The sequence below is a fragment of the Marmota flaviventris genome, chromosome 10 (genome assembly GCF_047511675.1).
Source record: "Marmota flaviventris isolate mMarFla1 chromosome 10, mMarFla1.hap1, whole genome shotgun sequence".
Taxonomy (NCBI): Eukaryota; Metazoa; Chordata; class Mammalia; order Rodentia; family Sciuridae; genus Marmota; species Marmota flaviventris.
The window spans coordinates 124,462,282-124,483,998 of NC_092507.1; the positions used below are offsets into that span (position 1 = coordinate 124,462,282).

The following is a 21,717-nucleotide window of genomic DNA, read 5'->3' on the forward strand; positions in this document are numbered from 1 at the left end:
ATTAAAGCAGTTTGAGTTTGGGCTCTTTTGTAAAAGTAATGAGAGAAGACACTGAGGATGAAGAGACAGTCCTGCTTTGGAAGAGCTTTCAAGCCACATTAAGAATTTTTCTCTTTGAGAGTCTGGTGGCATGCATTTGTAACCTAATCTCAGAGATATAGAAGGCTGAGGCAGGAAGATCACAAGTTCAGGGACAGCCTTGGCAACTTAGACCCTGTCTCAAAATTAAGAGAGAAAGAAAGACAGTGGGAAGGGAGGGGGGATGTAGCTTGGTGGTAGAGGGCCCCTGGGTTCATTACCCAGACCACACACACACACATTTCCTTTGGCGCTGTGGTGGGGATCAAACTCAGGGCCTCTGGCAAGCTCCACCACTGACTTCTGTCCCCAGGTGTTCTTTAGGTTTTCACAGCGGGTTTGCTGGAGCCACATGAGGGAGTTAAGAGAGCTGGGAAGACCAGGTGGTTGCGCCCGATTGATTGTTCAAGCAAGAATTACTGAAATCTGAATTTAAGGGTCGTGGAAATAGGGAAGATAATTGTTCCGGAAAGGGAATACTTAAAAAATAAAAAATTTCTTCTTATCCTTTCCTAATTCTGAAATTGAGCGTGATCCCCTTTCCCTCGGGTTTTGTCCCCAGGTGCAGTGGGCCACTTTATCCGTGCTCAGTCCTCTGCTTAGCACTACAACCTCCTCCTGTTTCAAACTGCTCTCTTTAAATCCTCTTTGGGGCTGGAGTTTGGGGGGGGAAGCGAAGCAGAATAACTGACAAAGGTCTTTGGATCTAATAAAGCGCCGTCACTAGGGTTAAAGCAGGCAGTAGGCAAGAGCCAAGGCCACCCAGAGAAGCGGGACCGAGCTCCGGCTGCAGTAGCGCGCGATCTCGGGGCGGGGCCGGGGCGGGGCTTGGGGCGGAGCCACATCCCGGAACGGAGGTGGGCGGGGCCCGAGGGGACTTTCAGCCGTTGTCCGCGGGGTTCCTTCTCGGATGGAGCAGGTCGGAGCGGGGGAGTGGGCGGGCTCAGACTGAGGGGAGGCTGGAGAGCCGGCCCCTGTCGCCGCCGGAGACTGCGGGCTTTCTCCCTCTGCAGGGGCGTGGGGCGGGGCCGGGGCGGGGCTGGCGACCCAGCCTCCCACTTCGGGCCTCCGATTGAGCGGGGCCGGGGCGGGGCCGGGGCGGGGCCTGAGGCGGGGCCCTCTCTGCTTTTTGACAGCTGTCTTTCGAGCAGCCGCAGCCGAGTCCGGTGGGTTTGGGAACCTGTGGCCCGGCTCTCCACGCGTCCCCGTCCCCTCTGTGGCCCTGGCCCCGGCCATGAAGCGCATCTTCTCCTGCTCCAGTTCACAAGTGGCGGTAGGTACCAAAAACGTGGGGAGTATGGGGCTGGGGTCCAAGCCCTGTGTTGACAGTAGTCCTGAATCCCATCTCCAGGCTTCATCGTCTTTCCTTATCTCTTCATCGGTCTTTCCAGAGACCCCGAAACCGCAATGCAGCCCACTAGCCTTGCTAACTTAACTTAGTGGAGGTCATTTATAACCTGTTCCCCAGCCTCCATCTTGCCTTCTTAACCTCGGCTGTACCCAAGGTTCTTTTCCTTAGCCCCTTTCTTGTCCTCCTAGCATCTACACCCCCAACTTCTGCAGTCCTGTCCCCTTCCCAAGTTCTACCTCTACTCTGTCTCTCAGTATCAAACCACCCACAAGTATCTGATCCGGTCCCTGCCCAGCCCTTGACTTCATTCAACCACCCTAATTCTTATCCAAGACTTTCACTGTCCATCCCTTCCCAGTTCTCATGTTCCTGCCCTGCCAGGTGGCCCGTCCATAGTGTTTTCTGTCATCCCAACAAGCTGCATTTTCCCTAGCCCTTCTTCACAGTCTCCTCTCTCCTTGCCTTCATTCCACCCCATGCCACTTCCACTGCCATTTTCTTATTAGCACTACTGAACTTCAAACATCACTCCAAACCTCTTTCCAATTGGTGCTCCCACAACAGCAGCCTCTGTTCCCCCCCTTTTCCCATTTTGCCCAGTGGTCACCCAGTCCCACTTCTCCCTCTTTTGCCTGGACCACCTTCTGTCCGCTCACTTGTGGGTTAATCTTGCAGTCTAGCCAGCCTGTCAGGCACTGCCAGAGGACGCACAGTTGCCTGGCTGCTCCCCAAGGGACTGGGTGAGTTGCCTGCAGAATCCACCCTCTAGTTCACTGCAGTGTCTGGATATCAGACTGATTCTTGGGGTCAGTCAAAAGCTTTCTTCCCAGTTCTCTCTAGACTCTTCCTTTGTTCTGAACCCTCATCCAGTTGTTTAGGTCTTGTATTCCTTGTTTCCTTTGATTGAATTTGAGAAAGTGATGTTGAAAGGAGAGGAGAAGGGAGGAGGTTAGGGTGGATCATCATGAGAATCCACGACAGAAGTCATTCTGTGTTCCCCCAGAACAAAGCAGAAGGAAGAAGACTGCAGAAAGTAGTAGCTCAGAAGAGATCGCTAATGATCTCTTACAGAAAGACCCCCTATCTGGGGATGGACTTTCTTGTGGAGGTTGGGGTTATAAATCAGAAGTGAATTAGCCAGCTACTTGGAGTAATATTGCTTAGTTACCTTGATTTAGTGTTGTCGTTTAAAAGCAAATATGAGAAATGCTCAGTTAGCTCACTCTTTCTGCATGGGCAGACCACAGAATTCTGAAAGAAAGCTATGAGGCAAAAGTAGGAACTTTGTTGAGGCCTGTCCTTGTCCCATTTGCATTTGCTTCTCCACTAAGTTTCCACATACTGATAAACTAGTCAAAAGGTAGTTACCAAAAGAACTGCAGATATAGCTTAGTGGTAGAGTGCTTACTTATGAGAGGCCCTAGATTCAATCTCCAATACAAAAAAAAAAAAAGAAAAAGACATTTGTGATTATAGGCACCAGAAACTGAGGCTATCCAAACTCTGTCTTAACTCACAATGATTTTCTTATTCATGTAGACTCTTCCCTAGATACCAAAGTCCTCAACATCGCCCTTCCCTTTTCTGGTTTGTGGAGTTTGCTGTTTCTTTAGGAATGGGGAAACCCAGCATTCTTCCTGATTCTTCAATCCTTGGGCAGTGTCTCCTTTCCAAGGTGCTAGAATGAGTAATGGTCCAGAACTTGGGATTTAGAACCATTCCTTTTTCCTTCTTGACTCTAGTTCTACAGAGGTTTGGCTGTGAGAAATGTCTAAACCATTCTAAACTCTTCTTAGTAAAACAAGATCTTGGTACAATGAAATCATAGGAGCTAAATTGGGGAATTTAGAACTATTTAACTGGAAGGAAAACTTTTTCCTTAGACTGGGATTGCAGAAAGCTTTGAAAATAGGTCAGTTTCAGCAGCATATTATTTCCTCACAAAGCTTCCACGAACTTCCCATAATTTCCTCCACTCCTCTGGGTAGCTAGCCATGCCAGACCTATTTATCAGAGAAATGATGTGACAATCTTCCTGGTCACTCCAAAAGCCTGGCTTTTCCAAGTCTTGCCTGAAGACTGCCCCTCCCTATCCCAACTTATACATACCACTGAATCCAGGGGCAGAGCCCTGTGTTCTTAGTCTGAGGTAAGTTCTGAAAAATCTGTGATCATCTTTAAATTAATTTATATTATCCCCTATATAGGAAGCAAAACAAACAAGCAAAAATCCATCTCCTGTAGTCTCATTTTATTGTAGTCAAATAGAGGGTATCTTACATTTGAGCTTATTCTGCCTAGGTAGGAAGCAGACCAAGAAGTAGAACAGAGAATAACTTTAAACTTCTGATCCTGAATCAGAGTAGAGGAATTTCTGTTGCATTTAAATATTGAGAGGCAGGTCCTGATGCCTTACAGGCAGTCTTTCCATTTCCATTCACCTGTTCTGCAGCAGTAGCCACTCTCTTTCTCTTATACTACCTATTGGTGTGCTTCCATCCTGACAGGGTGCTTACAGGTTCACAGTCAGAGACAGGAGAGAGTACGATGACTCCTACAAAATTTCCCCTAATCTCAGATACAGAAACAACAAAGCTTTTCCTTGTTATTAGTCTACTGATTAATTTGGTGATTGTTCCCTTGGGGTTGATGATAATCCAGTGTTTCCTTTCCAAGATGCTAAGGTGAGCAATGGACTCATCCTTCTTTTGTCCTTTATTATTCCAGCTCTGCAGAGGTTTAGACATGAAGAATTTCCACCCATTTAAGACTCTTAGAATAATGAGATTTTAGAAAGTGAATTGAAACTCAGGATGTGGTTCAGTGGTAGATTGCTTGCCCAGCACCTATGAGGCAATCCTAGTACCCCCAGAAAAAAAGTCAGTTGAGTATATTTAGCACTATCTAACTGGAAAGAAAGTGTCTACCTTGCTGGAAATACACCTTTATCATTTTTATCACCAGGGACAGTGTCACATGCCTGTAATCTCAGCAACTTGGAAGGCTGAGACAGGAGGATTCCAAGTTCAAGGCCAGCCTGGAGACCCTTTCTCCAAAAAAAAAAAAGAAAGAAAAAAGAAATTAAAAAAAAACTAAAAACAAACAAAACCACCTTTACCATCTATACAGCCTGGCTGTTCTTTGGCTGATATAAGCAAGATGCCTTCCTCCTTTCCCCTAGCTGGAGAATTCTATGTCCAGCAAAGCTAGGAAGGATGAGGATTGGAATTAACTTTTATTGTCAACCTACTATGTGGCAGACACAGAGATAGAAGGTTTATATGTTTTTGTTTGACAGTACTGGGGTTTGAACAAAAGGGCAAATTTAGTTACATCCTCAGTCCTTTAATTTTTTTTTTTTAAATTGTGAGCTGGGGGCAGTTGTACACATCTATAATCCCGATGACTCTGGAGGCTGAGGCAGGAGGATCTCAAGTTTAAGTTTAGCCTTAGCAATTTAGCAAGGCTCTAAGCAAACTTAGATCCTGTCTCAAAAAAAAAAAAAAAAGATGGGGATGTAGCTTAGAGGTAAAGCCTCCCTGAGTTGTCCCATCCCCAATTTTGTTTTTTAAATTTTGAAACAGGCTAGCATCAAACTTGTGATCCTTTTGCCTCAGGAGTAGCTGTGATTACAGGCGTGTGTCAACACACCTGGAAAGGCGCTTTATATGTCGTTCAATCATCAGAAAACTGAGGTTCAAAGAAGTTCTTATGTGCCTAACATTCACAAAGACAGAAAGTGTTAGAATCAAGACTTTAAACAGAGAACTTCAGGGGGAGGTCAGCTGATGGCAGCCCTGTGTGGTGAAGGCATGGACCAGTTCTCTGTTTTCCAGGCTTGTCCTGGTCCCCAAGGGGTACTGGAAAATGTATTCTTACATGAGAGTCTGTTAGTATGTGGAGAAGTCATTTTGCTTATTTTGTCGTTGGAGAATTGACCTGTTTGGAGACTTTTCTCCATAAAAGGAATAGCATATGAGGGTGGGTGGCTTGCCTTGGAGCTAGTCTGAGAAATAATTAAACTTCTCTGGAAACAAATTGAACCTTTTTCCATAGCTCAGTAGTAGTATGGTCTCGTGGTGAGAATAGGATTGGGCATTAGGTAGTCTGGGTTTTAATCCCAATTTTAGCCCTCTTTTGTGTGATCCTGGAAATTTATCTGACCTCATGGTGCTTTTGATTCTTCTTCTGTCAAAGAGATGAAATAAAAACAAATATCAGCCCTATTTTCCAGGAATATTGAGATACCCCTGGAAATTGAAATATCACTTGAAAGGACCATGAGGAGTTACGAGTGTTGTACAGGAGTATGACCTCTGAATTCATCTACCCTAGACAGTTTTATGGTTTGCACACCTAAATCTTTCCTGTTGTTGATTAACAATTTGCCCTGGCTATATAAACAATATTTGAAAATGTATTATTGGGCTTCCACAGACCTTATTTTTCTTTACCTCCTCCTGTTACCTCTTTCTTGTAGAGGTTGTACCTTATAAAATGCAATATGCTACCAATACTTTCTCACTACTTCCTGTTTTATTTTAAGGATGCCATACATTTATATGGCTCTCTACAGTTTACAAAGAGATTTTATATACTTTACCTTATTTAATACTCACAACATGATGAGGTAGTTATTATTTCCTACATTTTATAGACGAGGAAACAGGTTAGAGGTGTTTAATAGTTTGCTCTAGGTCACAAAGCCAAGAATGTAGCTGAACCAGATCCCAAACAGTCTGGCTGACAAGATATTCATTTGGGACCCTTTATAGCATATTCATCCCTTCTTCCTTTCCTTTCCTGTTTCTAGACCAAACAAGGCTTTCTGTGCTTTCAGTCTGAGGTGCTTTTACATAGTTTTTCCCTTTCACTCCCTGTGACACTTCAATTATTGTAATTACTCCTCCACCCGAAAAACTCAAGCTGGAATGGTAGAACAATGCGTGCTCAGGTGTGGCTGCTGCCCGGGACAGCTGCTCCCTGCCAGGGAGACTGGGAGGGTTCAAAGGGAGGAGGAGGGGAGTCTTCTGCCTCTTCCTCTTGCTGTCTCCTCAAAAATAGCTAAGGCCCTGTTTTTTCCTTTTGGTTATTATTTCCATGGAAGGGAAAGAGAAGTGCATAAATAGTTATGTTAGGAAAATAGAAACTCTTGTGATTTCCCTCCCAATTGGGGGGCCAATGGGTAGAGATAGTATTGTTAGTTTTTTGGACTCCTAGCTGTGATGTGATGCTAGGTGTCTTGATTTACTTCTCTAGCAACTAAGGACAAAATTCAGAATAGCAGGAAGAGGTGAGAGGCAGTGTGAGCCCAGTCATAAGTGGTCAAGTGGGTGCAGTTTTCTTCACCAAGACCTAGAGACCAAAAGGAAAAGGAATCATTGCTAGCATTGCTTTGAGGCTAGGCACCTAGCAACAATAATCATAGTGACTCTTACAGGTGTGGTGGGGCACACCTGTAATCCCAGCTACTCTGGAGGCTGAGGCAGGTGGTGCAAGTTCAAAGCCAGCCTAAGCAACTTAGAGAGACCTTGGCTCAAAATTAAAAAAAAAAAAAAAAAGATTGGGGATATAGTTCAATGGTACAGATCCCTGGGTTCAATCCCAAGTACAGAAAGAAAATAATTGGGGGGAAAAAAAATAAGAAGACACTTGAAATACGATATGTTCAGCACTCACAGATAATTTTTTTTTTTTTATTTTTCAGTTTTTGGTGGACACAACATCCTTATTTTATTTTTATGTGGTCCAGCGCATTACCACTTGAGCCACATCCCCAGCCCCACAGATAATTTTTAATTCAGTCAGTGGCCCAGTGACCTCTAGGTTCAGGGCTGGCAGTACTGCCAATACTTATTGGTAGCATATGAGTTGGTTAGTACTTAGTTGGCCCACCTAAGAACCAAATGGTCTAGGCCGAATGGTTGTGAAACAGTGAAAGGACTGTGGAGATTTTTCTTTTGCCTTAGTTGGCATAAAACTATCTTTTTCCACACCATCCCCATCCTCCATGTTCACACAATTTGTGGTTTTGGACCAGGTGGAGAGATGGAACCGTCGTGATCAGAAACTGCTGGAGGCGGTACAGAGGGGGGATGTGGGACGCGTGGCTGCCCTGGCCTCCAGGAAGTCTGCCCGACCCACCAAGCTAAACTCAAACGGCCAGTCCCCGTAAGTAAGTCCTCTTGATCCCACCCCTAGTACACGGTTCCTTTTGAAAGCCCCAAACCCTAATATGATGTAGGACCAGGAAATGCCTACAACTTCAAAGCCCTTTTTGTGGTCATAGTTAGTAAGCATATCATTAAACCTTTGGTATCAAATGCAGCACAAAGAGAGGGAAGAAGATATCACTCCTGAGCTCCATCCACCTCACAACCCACAGTGACAACACTGACTTGAGAAGGATACGAAGCTCATTAAACAAACAGAAAACTAATATGCTAAATAGGTGGTTTCTTCATTGCACAAGTAGGAGGGTGTGTATCCTTGGGAAATTAGGAATGAAGTGGTAGCCATGGGAGCCACAGGACCCGAGGGAGTGATTAGAATATGGGAAATGTCACCCCTTGTTGCTGCCTCAAATGGCTTCAAATGTCCAGCCTTCTGCTCTGCTCTGGCAGATTCTTTCTGTAATGCTTTGGTTTCCACTAAGGGTTCTGTGCTCAGAGAGGCCCGTCACTATGAGTCCCCTGCATACCCCTGCAATAGCTTGAGATTCCTTGAGACCTATAGTTCTTAGTTCCAGCTTTGCCTCTAGCTTCCTGATTTTATGACTAAAGCCATATGGCCTTGTCTTTCTCAAGAAGTCAGGCTAGGGGAGCTTCCCTCTGTGCTTTTGGAATTGACTTGAGGTAGGAAGTGTAGCAAGCAGTGTTTTTTTAAGATTCTCCCCCTCTTCATCCCCTGGTCCTTTCATCCTGTGCCTTTGGCTTTGATTCTGGCAGGTTTCATCTGGCAGCCTCCAAAGGACTGACAGAGTGTCTGACTATACTTCTTGCAAATGGGGCTAACATCAACAGCAAGAACGAGGATGGTGAGTTAGACTGAGCACTTGACCATACTGCTGGCTTGTCCCTTTTATAGCAGCAGTGGGGGCCATTGCTGGTCCCTGCTGGAGGTTCCAACTGTAGACCCTTGCTTCTCTTCTCAGTGAGCCTTAGCCTGTATCCCTGCAGGCATCTCCCTCCCAGAAGCTGAGCACACCTTACCCCCATTCTCACCCTCATCGTAGGTACAGAGTGCTTGGGGAACAGGAATTTCTGGCCCCATGTGGCTGAGAGCTTCTCTCTCTAATCTCCCTCTGATTATCTGTGCGTCCCTTCCTTCCCTCCCTATGAGTCATCTGCATGTATGGGGCCACCCACCCTTCTTCTCTCCCTCTTTCTTTTTCCAGGAAGCACTGCCCTACATTTGGCTACCATCTCTTGCCAGCCACAGTGTGTCAAGGTCCTGCTTCAGGTAAGAGCGATCTCTTAATACTACTCCTGTGAAGGGAAGAGATGGACCCAGAGCCTCCTAACTTTGTTTTGTAGTTACAAGAAATAGTTAGCTAAATTGACCTCCCTCAGCCCCAGTAAGAGAACTGATGATCATTTATCCACAAACTTTTATTTAATAGATACCAGCTTGATACTTCCCTTGAGGTGGTACAAGTTCAAAGCCAGCCTAGACTGCAGAAACTAATTGCTACAATGACAGGCAGGTGGAAGGAGGGCAGTCATGTTCAAATTAAGCCAAGGTCCTACTGTCTGTGTTTGAGGAGTTTATAATCCAGTTGTATAAAGAGAGATACACATGTGAAATGACATGCAGACAACTTATAAGTGAGTCCCTGCCGCAGTCCGGCTGCAGCAAAATAACCGGGGGGTGACGAACAACTTGTGTAGATTGATACAGCAGGAGAGGGAGCCGTTTATTGCAGGACAGGAGCAGTATTTATACATTCCACACAGCTTATCTAATTAGCATAAACTAGATACAGCAGTCAACCAATCAGGAATCTCCACACTTAATGGCTCGCTTTTGTTACTTCTCAAACCACTCCCTCTGGCATTTTGCCAGGCGCCATCCAGACTTGTTTATAGACTCTAACATTTTCCAGGCACCATCCTGACTTGTTTACAGACTCTAACAAGTCCCCAAAGTGCAAAAGGCTCAACCATTGAGCATATGGCTGCTTTGCTTTTGTTCTTCTTAACTTGTTCCAAATCTCACAGTTATGATCCTTAAGTACCATCCATGAATATGAATTTGGGTGTCATTTTCCCTAGCATGTTTATTACCTAGCATCTAATTTTTCTTAGGCTCTGTATTCAGGAACTAGGGTTAAAATCCAAGGAATCTGCAAGGAATATACTGGGCTTGCCAGGCATGGTGATGCTCACCTGTAGTATCAGCAATTCAGGAGGCTGAGGCAGGAGGATTGCAAGTTTGAGGCCAGCTTCTGCATCTTAGTGAGACCATGTATCAGAATAAAATAAAAAGGGCTGGGGATGTAGATAAGTGGTAGAGCACCCTTGGGTTAAATCCCCAGCACTGCCGAAATAAATAAATAAGTAAATAAATGACTCGGGGGTGTATAGCTTAATGGTGGAGCACTTCTGAGTTTGAGCTCCAGTGCCCCCCTGCCACAAACACACAAAAGGAATAGACTTGCCAAACATATATATAATACCAATGACTGGGGCGGGGGGGCTAAGGCAGGAGAATCATAAGTTCAAAGCCAGCCTTAGCATCTTAGCGAGGCCCTATCTCAAAATAAAAAAGAAAAAGGGCTGAGGATGTGGCTCAGTGGTTATGTGCCCCTGGATTCAATTCCTGGTATCAAAAAAAAAAAAAAAAAAAAGAATACACTGAGCTTGACTAATAGTTGCCTTCCCCATATTAAGATAGAAGTTGGTGGCCCAGTAGAGGGTGTGGGATGAGGATGTTAACACCAAGCTCCATGCTGCTTCCCTTTGTGGCTATTTGCAGCATGGTGCTAATGAAGATGCTGTGGATGCAGAAAACCGTAGTCCCTTACACTGGGCAGGTGTGTGCTGGGGAACTGGTGGGAACAGGGTTGCAGGAACTGTAGGGCGGGAAAGGGGAGGAGAGGATGACATTTGGTGGGAAGGGCAGCCAGGGCCAACTGCTGGAATGGTCGGAGGGAAAGTAGGGTCATGTTCTATGTAGATGTCCTTCATATTTCACCTTAACCCAATCATCCCTCCACCTCCGCAGCCTCCTCTGGCTGTGCCTCAAGTGTGCTTCTGCTATGTGACCACGAAGCCTTCCTGGATGTGTTGGATAACGTAAGTATCAGATGGCAGGTGGGTGATGTTCTGCCTGGGAGACTGCTTTTCTTTCTGAGCTGGATTGGTTACATTCCATGACCCATATTGTACACTACTACTCTGCTACATTCTTTCTCCTCCTCTTCCTCACAGAGAAGTTAAAGCCTTATCTTTTGGAGGGTTTTTAACTCTTTGAAAGCGGGTATTTAGCCCTGAGACCTGGACTTTTTCCTGAAGGGGTGGGAGAGAGGGCCATTGGGAGGATTGTGTGGAGCCCATGACTCTTCCTGGCTCCTTATAAACCCCCTTCCCACCATCTGTGCAGGATGGACGTACACCCCTGATGATTGCATCGCTGGGTGGTCACGCAGCTATCTGCTCGCAGCTGCTGCAGAGAGGTGCCCGAGTTAATGTCACAGACAAGGATGACAAGTGAGCCTTCCCCAGCTTCTCATGCCAATTTCTAGACCCTGAATCTAGAAAGGAGTCAATGGGCATAGTGTGTGTGAGTATGTGTGCGTGTGTCCATCTGTGTTATAGAAGAAGAGGGCAGTGTGCTCTCTGTCCTTGGGAATCTCCTTCCCTAGTGATGGTTTAGAAGAGCTCTGCCTGCTTCCATGACCATCTTCCTCGCATAAATGATCCCAGAACTGGAATGGATGCCTCTGGAGCTATTGGTTTAATGTACTGCTTCTCAAGCTATCTTCTGAAAAATGTGATCCTTTTTTCCAAAAAAAAATTTTATCCAGAACCTTTATACTATATAAAACAGCTAAAAATGGAGCCCTTTGAATTGACCCCTTGCTTTCTGATGCTGTAGCTCCTAGAAATGACGTTTTAAAAGTTCTGACCTTACCCAGTGCTTCGTCATTGGCTAAGGTTGGTATCTTGTTCTTACCCGACTGAGTGATAGCTCACCCTGTGAGTGGGATTTCTGGAACCAGGACTCCTGGATTCCACAGAGAAAGCCTATGCTCAGATTCCTCTTCACCTACAGATCTGCTCTGATCCTGGCCTGTGAGAAGGGCAGTGCTGAGGTGGCTGAACTGCTCCTGAGCCATGGAGCAGATGCAGGGGCAGTGGACAGAACGGGGCATGATGCTCTGCATTATGCTCTGCACACTCAGGACAAGGCACTGTGGGGGCTGCTGCGGCAGGCCTGGCACCGGCGCCGGCAGGGAGGTAAAAGCCCTTTTGTGATTTCAAGATTCTGCTCAATAGCCAAAGAATCAAAGAAACTTCTTGGTATCTCATTTGTTCCCATGGAAGTAATCCATCTGAAAAACAATTGCCACTTTGAGAGTTTACTTATTTATTGCTACTACTATGAGATAACCCCATATTCCTAAAAGCACAATCATAAATACCTTAATACAGGAATTGTACATTCATTGGTATGATTTGCTGATCAATATCCCTCTTTCCTACTAGACTGTCAACCCCTCTATTTTCCTCATCATTGAGGTCCTACTGCCTATAACAGTTCCTGGCAGAGTGGTCAATAAATAAATGAGTGAACAAAATGAAGGAGTGGCTCTATCTCTGGGATCAGAAACTAAAGTTGCTGATAGTTAGGGACCTGTTGAACCAGGTAGCTCCTGGCACTGGGAAGACCTGTGTTAAGGGTCATCACACTGCAGGGCGGCTCATTTCGGAGAAAGTCTGAGATAATGTGTGGGTTAGCAGCCTACAGCTCTCTCGTCTCTCATTTGCCCCATGTCTTTTCTTATAGGTCAGGGGCTGGTTCTACACCCAGATCTTGCCTCCCAGGTAAGACCCTACATGTCCTCCCTTTGGCTTCTGACCCACCCCAGGTCATCCCACTGGGACCCTCTCCTAAATGTCCTTGGGCATCAAGACAAGATGTTCTAGGAGAAGAAAGCCCTCCGGGGCTGGGTGAGCTGCTTGGCTTCACTTCACTGTTCTATTTTTGACCTAGGCCTCTCCATCTGAGCCCCAGGTGGGTTCTCCACCTAAGAGCTCATGGAGAGCAGAGCCTGAGGAGGAACAGGAGGAAGAGGAGGATGAAGACCCGTGCTTAGAAGAATGGATATGGAAATATGAAGAGGAGCGGAGGAAAGTTTCTCAGTTGGAGCAGGAGCTGGTGAGAAAGACAGAAGAGTGCAAGGCTCAAGCAGCAGCCTACTTGGGCCTGGAGAACCAGATTAGAGAGCAGGTGCAGGAGTTAGGCTTCCTCTCCCACGAGCTTGGAGTTTCAGGAGGACAGAGCGCTACTCTCTGGCCCGGAGGAGGGGATGGTATGGAGCAGGGCCGTCCCCTGGACTTGCTGGCTGAGTGTATACAAGAGTTAAAGCAGCAGCAGGCAGCAGCCACAGCAAACCCATTGGCTCCCAAAAGGGTTGAAGAGTCAACCCCAGAAGAGATCCAGAATGAAGTCCATGGAAGGTCTCAACCAGAACAGGGGTCAGCCCGGAGCCCAATGTCTGAGGTCATTGGGAAAGCCACAGGACAGCAACTGACCACCAGTCAGGGACAGATCCTTGGCCCTGATCACACTAACCAGCTGTGTGCTGGCCAGAGAGAGAGACTCCAGGCCCCAGGGGTTGAACCAGTGGGTACTGCAGCCATGAACCAACTCCTGCTCCAACTAAGGGAGGAGCTGGCTGCAGTGTGGCGGGAAAAGGACGCAGCCCGCGGGGCTTTGTCAAGGCCCATTCTGGAGGGAGCCCTGGGAGCCCCCCGCGCCGAGGAGGCTGCAGCAGCTGCTTGGGAGAAAATGGAGGCGCGGCTGGAGAGGGTGCTGGTCAGGCTAGACCGAGCCAAGGCAGGGCTAGAGGTGAGACCTGAGGGCCCTGCCCAGGAGGACAGAACGGGTGTCCCAAAGGCAGACCCAGCGTGCCTCACAGAGCACCACGGGGAGACGAAGGCTCCCGGGGCCCGCAGAGAGCCTCTGGGGGACCCTGGAGGAGAGCAGGCCCCAGGAGGCGGCCTGGCCAAGGCGCAGTTGGAGAAGGAGGTGTCGGCCCTGAGACTGAGCAACAGCAGCCTGCTGGAGGAGCTGGGGGAGCTGGGACGCGAGCGGCAGCGACTGCAGGGCGAGCTGCAGTCCCTGAGTCAGCGGCTGCAGCGGGAGTTTATGCCTAAGCCCGAGGCGCAGGTCCAGCTGCAGCAGTTGCGGCGGAGTGTAGGGCTGCTGATGGATGAACTGGCCCTGGAGAAGGAGGCCACGGAGAAGCTGCGCAAGCACCTGGCCTCCCAGAGCAGCGGCCTCCGAGGTCTGTGGGACTGCCTGCCCCCGGACCTGGTGGGCCAGGGGAGGGCCCGGACCAGAGGCTCGGAGCCCTTGGAGGAGCTGCGGGTCTGCGTCGGCACCCTGGCGGAGAGGCACCGCCAGGCCCAGCACAAGCTGGCTCGGCTGGAGGCAGAAAACCAGCAGCTGCGGGGATCCCCGACCCCCAGTAGAGAGCTGGGCGCCCTCTCCGAGGTCCCAGTGTCCCCCCAAGTGGCCGCTCTGGCGCAGGATTTGGGGAAGTTGGAGGAGGAACTAAGGGCGGTTCAGGCCACGATGAGCGGGAAGAGCCAGGAGATAGCGAAGCTGAAGCAGCTGCTGCACCAAGCCACCGAGGAGGTGGCCGAGCTGCGGGCCCGGGAGGCGGCCAGCCTGCGGCAGCACGAGAAGGCGCGGGGCCAGGAGCTGGAGGCTGTCCTGCACAAGTACAACACAGCCTGCCGCGAGATGGGGCGCCTGCGCGACGCCGCGGCCGAGGAACGTCTCCGGAGCCAGGCCCTGGCGGCTCGGGCCTCTGAGCAGGAGCGCCAGGCCAGCGAGGCGCGCGCGCGCGCAGAGCAGTTGGAGACAGCAGCCGAGCAGCTGAAAGAGAAGGTGGAGCATCTCACTGGGGCTTGCCGGGACCAGGAGGCCAAGGTAAGCAGCTGGGCCACCAGAGCGCACCGTGGAAAGTTCCCGTGAGTTCGGGGCTTTGCTAACCTGAATCCAGATTAAAGCCTTTGGTCAGACTGAAGCCCCAGCATAGCACTGATCCTTTGCATGGTCCACATGATGCTTTCCCGGGACTAAGTGGGTTGGAGTTGAAATTGGAGGTGAGGAAAGGTAGATACAGAAGACAGAAGTGGGTTAGGTACTCGAATTCAGGACTCAGGGTTCTGAAACAGTGTGCTCAGGGGATCGATGGCCTGTGCAGTCTCGCGGATGATTTGCATTTTGACTTAAACGGTGTATTAACTTGGGAAGAAGCCTTATAGTTTAATGGCTTGCTGAGGTTTTCCTCAGCTCTGTTCTTCCCTCCCACTTCAAAATGGTTTCTTTCACAAATTGGGTTGCAGTGGCACATTCCTGTGATCCCAGCGACCTGGGAGGCTGAGTCCGGAGGAGGATTGCAAGTCCCCCCCTCCCCACCCACCCACCCAGCGTCAATTTAGTGAGACTCTGTTTCAAAATAAAATATGAAAAGGACTGGGGTGGGCCGGGGTTGTACTCAGTGGTAAAGCTCTTGCCTACCATGTGAATGGCACTGGGTTTGATTCTTAGCACCACGTATAAAGGTCCATTGACAACTAAAAAAAAAAAAGGACTGGGGAACCAGGCACCATGGAGGCCTGTGATCCCAATGGCTGGGAGTTTGAGAATGGAGGATCTGGAGTTCAAAGCCAGCCTCAGCAAAAACAAGGCCTAAGCAACTCAGTGAGACCCTGACTCTAAATAAAATACAAAATAGGGCTGGGGACATGGTTCAATGGTAGTTAAGACTCTCTAGACTGAGATTGTCTGGATTGAATTTCAGTTTCAAAACTCAGGCTGGGGGGGCTGGGGATGTGGCTCAAGCGGTAGCGCGCTCGCCTGGCATGCGTGCGGCCCGGGTTCGATCCTTAGCACTACATACAGACAAAGATGTTGTGTCTGCCAAATACTAAAAAATAAATATTAAAGTTTTTAAAAAAAAAAAAAAACTCAGGCTGGGGTTGTAGATCAGTGGTAGAGCACTTGCCCAGCATGAACAAGGCCCTGAGTTCAACCCCTAGAACAGCAAACAAACAAAAAACTCTCCTTATCGTTATCTGATCTTAGGCAGATTATTTAACATCTCTAAGCCCCAGTGTTCTCCTCTACAAAATGAGCTTCATAATAGTGTAATTGTGAGGAGTACATTAAATAAAGTATTTATCTAAAATGCTCAGAATAATTTTTGGCACATGGTAAGTACTCAATAAAGAGTAGTTATTACTATTCCTACTATCACCATGCCTATTACTGCTGGTTACTATTAACTGCATTTGTGTCTCTACCTCCTGAGACACAAAGGACTCATCTTCATTTTCATCAAGTGTCAATAGCCAAAGTGGGTTAGGATCCAGTACCGAGTTAAGAACATGAACTATGGAATCAAAGAGATATTGATGCGAATCATGATTTTATCACTTAGTAGCTGTATGATTTTGACAAATTACTAAACTCAACCTCCTTATCTACAAAATGTAGATAATAATATTTACCTCTGAAGTATCATTCTTTTCAGAAGAAAGGCTGTATTGGGCATAAATGAGACAATGTGTGTAAAAGTATCTGGCATATATTAAATATCCAGTAAAAGGAGGTGATCTTTTCCTCGGTGGCATTGGGGTAGGAGGAGAGAAATGAATTGGTCCTTACTGGTTCCCTTTCTTTCCTTTTGGCCTCAGATCAAGGAGTTGTTGAAGAAGTTGGAGCAGCTTTCAGAGGAGGTTCTTGCAGTTCGGGGTGAAAATACTCGCCTTGCCTTACAGTTGCAGGTATGTTTTGACCCTCAGGAAAATGGATATTGCTAGAGAAGAGGGTGGACAGTGGAAGTGATGGGTATGTGGGAGACACTCTGAGAGCTGCAGAGGCCTAGCCAGGCAGTGGTCCAGACTGAGCTAGCGATGGGCCAAGGGAGCTAACCTAGTAAAGCTGACCATTTTCCTTTATTGTTCCTTAGGCTTGGGTGAGTGTTGAGAGGGTGGGCACATGACTTCCCATTGATACTCATTTCCAGGATTCCCAGAAAAACCATGAAGAGGTCATCTCCACCTACAGAAATCATCTGCTGAATGCTGCTCGGGTGAGCATGGTAGAGTTTTGAGGGAGGCAGACACAAAGCTGGTAGGGAATGTTGCATTTGAGGTCTCTTCTCGTTCCTGTACAGTTTTGCTGTTTCTCAGAGAGCTGGATCCATTGCCAGATCTCTGGATCTCATTAGGCAGATCAATAAAGGTTGTATGTGGGGCTGGGATCGTGGCTCAGTGATGGAGTACTTGCCTGGCATGTGTGAGGCTCTGGGTTAGATCCTCAGCACCATATAAAAATCAATAAATAAGATAAAGGTATTGTGCCCATCTACAACTAAATTTTTTTTAAAGAGATTGTTCATGAATGTGAAAAGAAAAGCGAGGTATTTGTGTCTCTTTTTTTTTTAAAGTTTTTAAACAGATACAACATTTTTTATACCTTTCTTTTGTTTACCCATTTTTATGTGGTGCTGAGGATCAAACCCAGTGCCTCACACATGCCAGGAAAGTCATCTACCCCACTGAGCCACCACCCCAGCCCCTGCGACCCCTTTTCAATTGCCTGATCCATTGTAGAGCCTTTTCCTGTCCCTGATACCACTATTCAGTTTCCTCCTGAGGCTACTTAGCCCTAATTAAGTAGGAAAAGCTAGGTGGCTTGTTCCTTTATGAGGAATGATAACTATGAAGAGTGGAACACTGTAGAATGTGTAGCAGGTGCTTTGCTTCACAATCATAGTTGTAACCCTCACAGCAATCCTGAAAATAGACATCAGTATCTTCCCACGAAGGCAGGAGACAACTATGGAAAAGTTGACTGCTTAAAAGATAAAGTTATAAGTGAAGATAACCAGTAAATGGCATTCCACTGTACACAGATTCCACAGAACACCTCCTTTACCTGTGTCTCTGATTTCTGTTCTCCATCTCCATTGTGTCTTTCCTGCTACCTACAGGGCTACATGGAACAGGATGTGTACACTATCCTACTTCGAATCCTCAGCATACAGGAGGAGTGAGGCAGCCTTGTTATGTGCCCTCAGAGAGAATGGGATTTCTTTGTTGTGAGTTGTGGATCGAGGATGAAGAGGGATGTAGCTTGGGAAAAAAGAACTGGGAAAGGAGGCTTATGGAAAGGAATTGGTGAGTCTCCTTTTACCCCTGTGGTGACTGACACTGCAGAGTTCTATGAAGCATAGAGCATTTGAGTTAAGGACACTTGAGAAGACAGTGTGGGAAATCACTGGATGGAGTCAGGAATCTGAGCAGGTGGAGTGTGGGGCAGACTTATGAAATGGAGATGGAAAAGAGAACTTGGGTGACTCTCCTAAGGTCTGGGGTATGGAGATGCCAGTGAAAGACCAATAGTGGAACAGTGGCGTCAAATTTAGGGCAGGACTCTACAAATTCCAGAATTTCTCCTTCATTCAAAGAGCAGTTATTCCCTTATCTTCTCCCCACCTCTATGAAGGTGACTTTCTCCTTCAGTCCAGAAAGATAAGGGTTCCCTTTAGCATGTTGACATGGGGAGGAGGAGACGAGGACATGGAGGTGTGTGTATTTCATTCTTGAATTTCTTCTTTCAGGGAATAAGAGCATCCTTGGTTTACAGAGAATCTATCAAGCTGTGGTGGTGGTGGGGGGGGGGTTGGCCATTAGGAGTGGTGCAGGTGGGGCTTCTCCTGACGAACGGACCCCCAGACCTGAAAATATGCATCCTGGAATCAGCAAGGATGAGACAAGAGGTGTGGGTGGAAACCAGGGGTATCTATGGAAAATAAAGCAGGAGGCAGGATGATGCTGGGTGTCATTGTTTTTTTTTTTTTTTTTTTTTTTTCCTGTCTAAAGGGGTGGGGGATGAAATCTTGTTCATTCCTTTGTCCTTTAAAAACAAGTTTTAAAAGCAGACTTTATATTTAGAGCATTTTTAGGTTCATGGCAAAACTGAACAGAATGTACAGAGATTTCCTATATGTACCCTGTCTCACATGTATATAGAGTCTATGTACATTGTCAATATCCCTTACTAAAGTGGCATATTTTTTATAAGTAATGAGCCTACATTGACACATTATAAGCCAGAATCCATCAGAGGTAATACATTAGGATTCACTTTTGGTGTTGCATATATCATGGGTTTAGATAAATTTGTATTGGCATGTGTTCACTATTTATGTAATAGTTTATAGTAGTTTGTTTTGATGTGTGTGTGTGTGTGTGTAAGTGAACTATTTAACCAGGGGTACTCTACCACAGAGCTATACCCCAGGCCTTTTTTGTTTTTGTACTAGGGATTGAATCCAGGGGCCCTCAACCACTGAGCCATATCTCTAGCCCACCCCGCACCCTGCCTTTTTTTACTTTTAGAAACTGAGTCTCACTGAGTTCTTGGGGCCTTGCTAAATTGCTGAGACCAGCTTTGAACTTGCAATCCTCCTGCCTCCCAAGACACTGTGATTACAGGTGTGTGCCACCATGCCCAGCAAGACCTTTTTGATTTTTGAGATTCATTAAGGTGCCATGATTGGCCTTGAATTTGTAACACTTCCTGCCTTAGCCTCTTGAGTAGCTGAGATTACAGACCTGCACCACTGTGCCCTGCTTAATCCACAGTCTTTTTAAAGAGAGCTCAAGAGAACTGGATTTTCTTTTAAGATGTTCAATTTAAAATTTCCTATCATGTATTAAACAATGTGTCTAGGTTTGATACATATGGCCTCAAGTGATCACCCTTCTTTGTCCCAGGTACAAAGAGGGATATAAGTCTGATTCCTGAGAAAAAGAGAAAGAGATACCCAAATTTTGCAGCTTCTTTTTGGTTCTGTTCTGGGATTGAAAGACTATCTCTCAGCCACTTCCCCCAGTATCCACTCCTTCCTTCCCCTCCTCCAGCCAGGCTGCTAGGTGAGATTGAGTTCTTGCAAAATTTGGAATCCTGGTTTGGTGGCTAACACCAGGATCCCTCCCCATTCCATCTCTCAAGCCCGCCCTCTGCTGGGTTACCCTGGGTCAGACAGCAGTGGTTTGGCAGTAAAGACACTGGACTGAGGGAAGAGTGGGGAGAGGTGTTTCTGTGGCAACGGGAGGGGGGGCTACACAAGGGCTGCAGAGACTGGCTGAGGGGGGAAACATCTGAAATGTGTAGATCAGATCCTAGAGAAGGTGCAGATCAGTTTTAGAGTTTATGTGAATGAGTATAGGATTGCTTTAAGGCAGAGGGAGAATGGAAAGAGGAGGGATTGATGGAGGTGTAGGGAGAAGGGGTGCAGCTGCCCAAGGAGGAGCATCAAAAGAGTCGGAGTCATTTAAGGGGAACAGAGCTTCTCTTTTCCTTCCTGCTCTTAGAGTGCCCAAAGTGTATCAAAGAACTGTTAAGTTCCTCATTATATATTGGGTTTCTGGATGGGAAGAATGAAGAAACTGCAGAGAGAAGGATCCAGAGAGTGGGAGCTCATTTGGCTAAGCTCAGTATGAGTCAGGAAACAGCTTTGGTAATGGAAGCCAGGTCTTTGGCTCCCTCCAGGGCTTCTGGAAGCTTATCCCAGGATGGCTGGCCTACAGAAGTGGTGAGTGATATTGTTAACAGGAGTGGAACCCTCCCCAGTCCCTGGTTTTCTGAAATAGTCTCCTTCCATACAATCCTATGAAGTGTTATCCCCACCTCCAAACCCTGAAGTTTTCCTTGATTTCATAAATCAACCTTTTCTTCCCCCAAAGTAACTATAACCCTAATGTCCCTTCCTGTTTAATAAGACTTTAGTAGGGACTTATGATTCTCCCTTCCACTCCCCTCCTTCTCCCTGCTTCAGACAGTAGGAGTGTGTGGGCGAGAGTAGGTGGAGCCTGGTGGGCCACAATGAGGTGCAGACTGTTTTTGAATGCTCTTAATCTGGAACTTGGTCTTGATTGGCAGTTTCCCTCCCATTAATTTATAAAACAGATATCCAAGGCGTCTCCTATATGCTCAGTCCTGGGGACAGAGTATGAACAGCACATAAATGGTTTTTGTCCTTAATAGAGCTTGCACGGAGGATGAGGTTCAGGTCCCCAGTTTTGTGTTGTCCTGTAGGATGGCTAGAATTTATAACCTCAGATTAACGTGTGTATATGTGTGTGGGGCTAGGGATTGAAACTAGGGCCTCATGCATGCTAAGGACAAATACCACCCCTGAGCTACACCCCTATCTCCAACCTCAAATTATTTTTAAAGGAGATTCTTCCTTTATGAAATCACTAAGAATCAAGGTGAGGCTAACTTTCTTTTAAATTTTTACAGCTTTATTGGGGCATAATTGACATGCATAAGTTCCATGTATTTAAAGTATACAATTTGACATGTTGTTTTATATGTGTGTGTGTGTGTGTGTCCCACAAAATTACCATACAATCAAAATAATGAAGATAACCATTACTCAAAAATCCCCCCCCCCCTTTTGGTTACCAGGGATCAAACTCAGGAGCACTCAACCACTGAGTCACATCCCCAGCCCTATTTTGTATTTTATTTAGAGACAGGGTCTCACTGAGTGCTTAGCGCTTCACTTTTTTTTTTTTTTTTTTTTACTGAGGCTTTGAACTCACAATCCTCCTGCTTCAGCCTCCAGAGTCGCTGGGATTACCAGCGAGAGCGACCTCACCCGGCCCCATTCCTTTTTTAATCTTACCTTCTCTCCACCCCACAACTACTGAAAATTCTAGAAAACACTAATCCATAGTAACTTGAGTTTAGAGGACTTAACAGAACAACAAAAAATGAACTTGGGGCTGAAGAAGGCTCAGATGTTGCAGGAAACAATTGGGATTTAGAACCAAATACTTAGCCAAAGTTTACCTTGAGGGGCCTACCAGTCAAGCAGCAGTACAGGGAAGGAAAGACCTGAGTGTCAGGAGAGAGTGGCTCTCTTCCCCAGGAACACCACCAAGTAGCTGGGCAGGGTCCACTTGACAGGTAGTTAGGAATATTGCTAAGCTAGCACCTTCAGTCTTAGGGCTTGGGTTGGAGTACAT

The 21,717-nt window shown here is 46.8% G+C and overlaps 1 protein-coding gene across 1 annotated transcript; it reads left to right on the forward strand.

Moving 5' to 3' along the window:
• The first annotated feature begins 1,312 nt into the window (after positions 1–1,312).
• Positions 1,313–18,345, forward strand: Ankrd35 (ankyrin repeat domain 35). The gene is made up of 13 exons (XM_027956182.2): positions 1,313–1,351; positions 7,470–7,600; positions 8,377–8,465; positions 8,826–8,890; positions 10,406–10,463; positions 10,655–10,725; positions 11,033–11,139; positions 11,705–11,889; positions 12,440–12,477; positions 12,647–14,593; positions 16,366–16,455; positions 16,698–16,763; positions 17,667–18,345. Exons 1-13 carry the CDS (start codon positions 1,313–1,315, stop codon positions 17,727–17,729), a joined length of 2,949 nt encoding a protein of 982 aa, XP_027811983.2. The 3' UTR covers positions 17,730–18,345.
• The last annotated feature ends 3,372 nt before the right edge of the window (positions 18,346–21,717 follow it).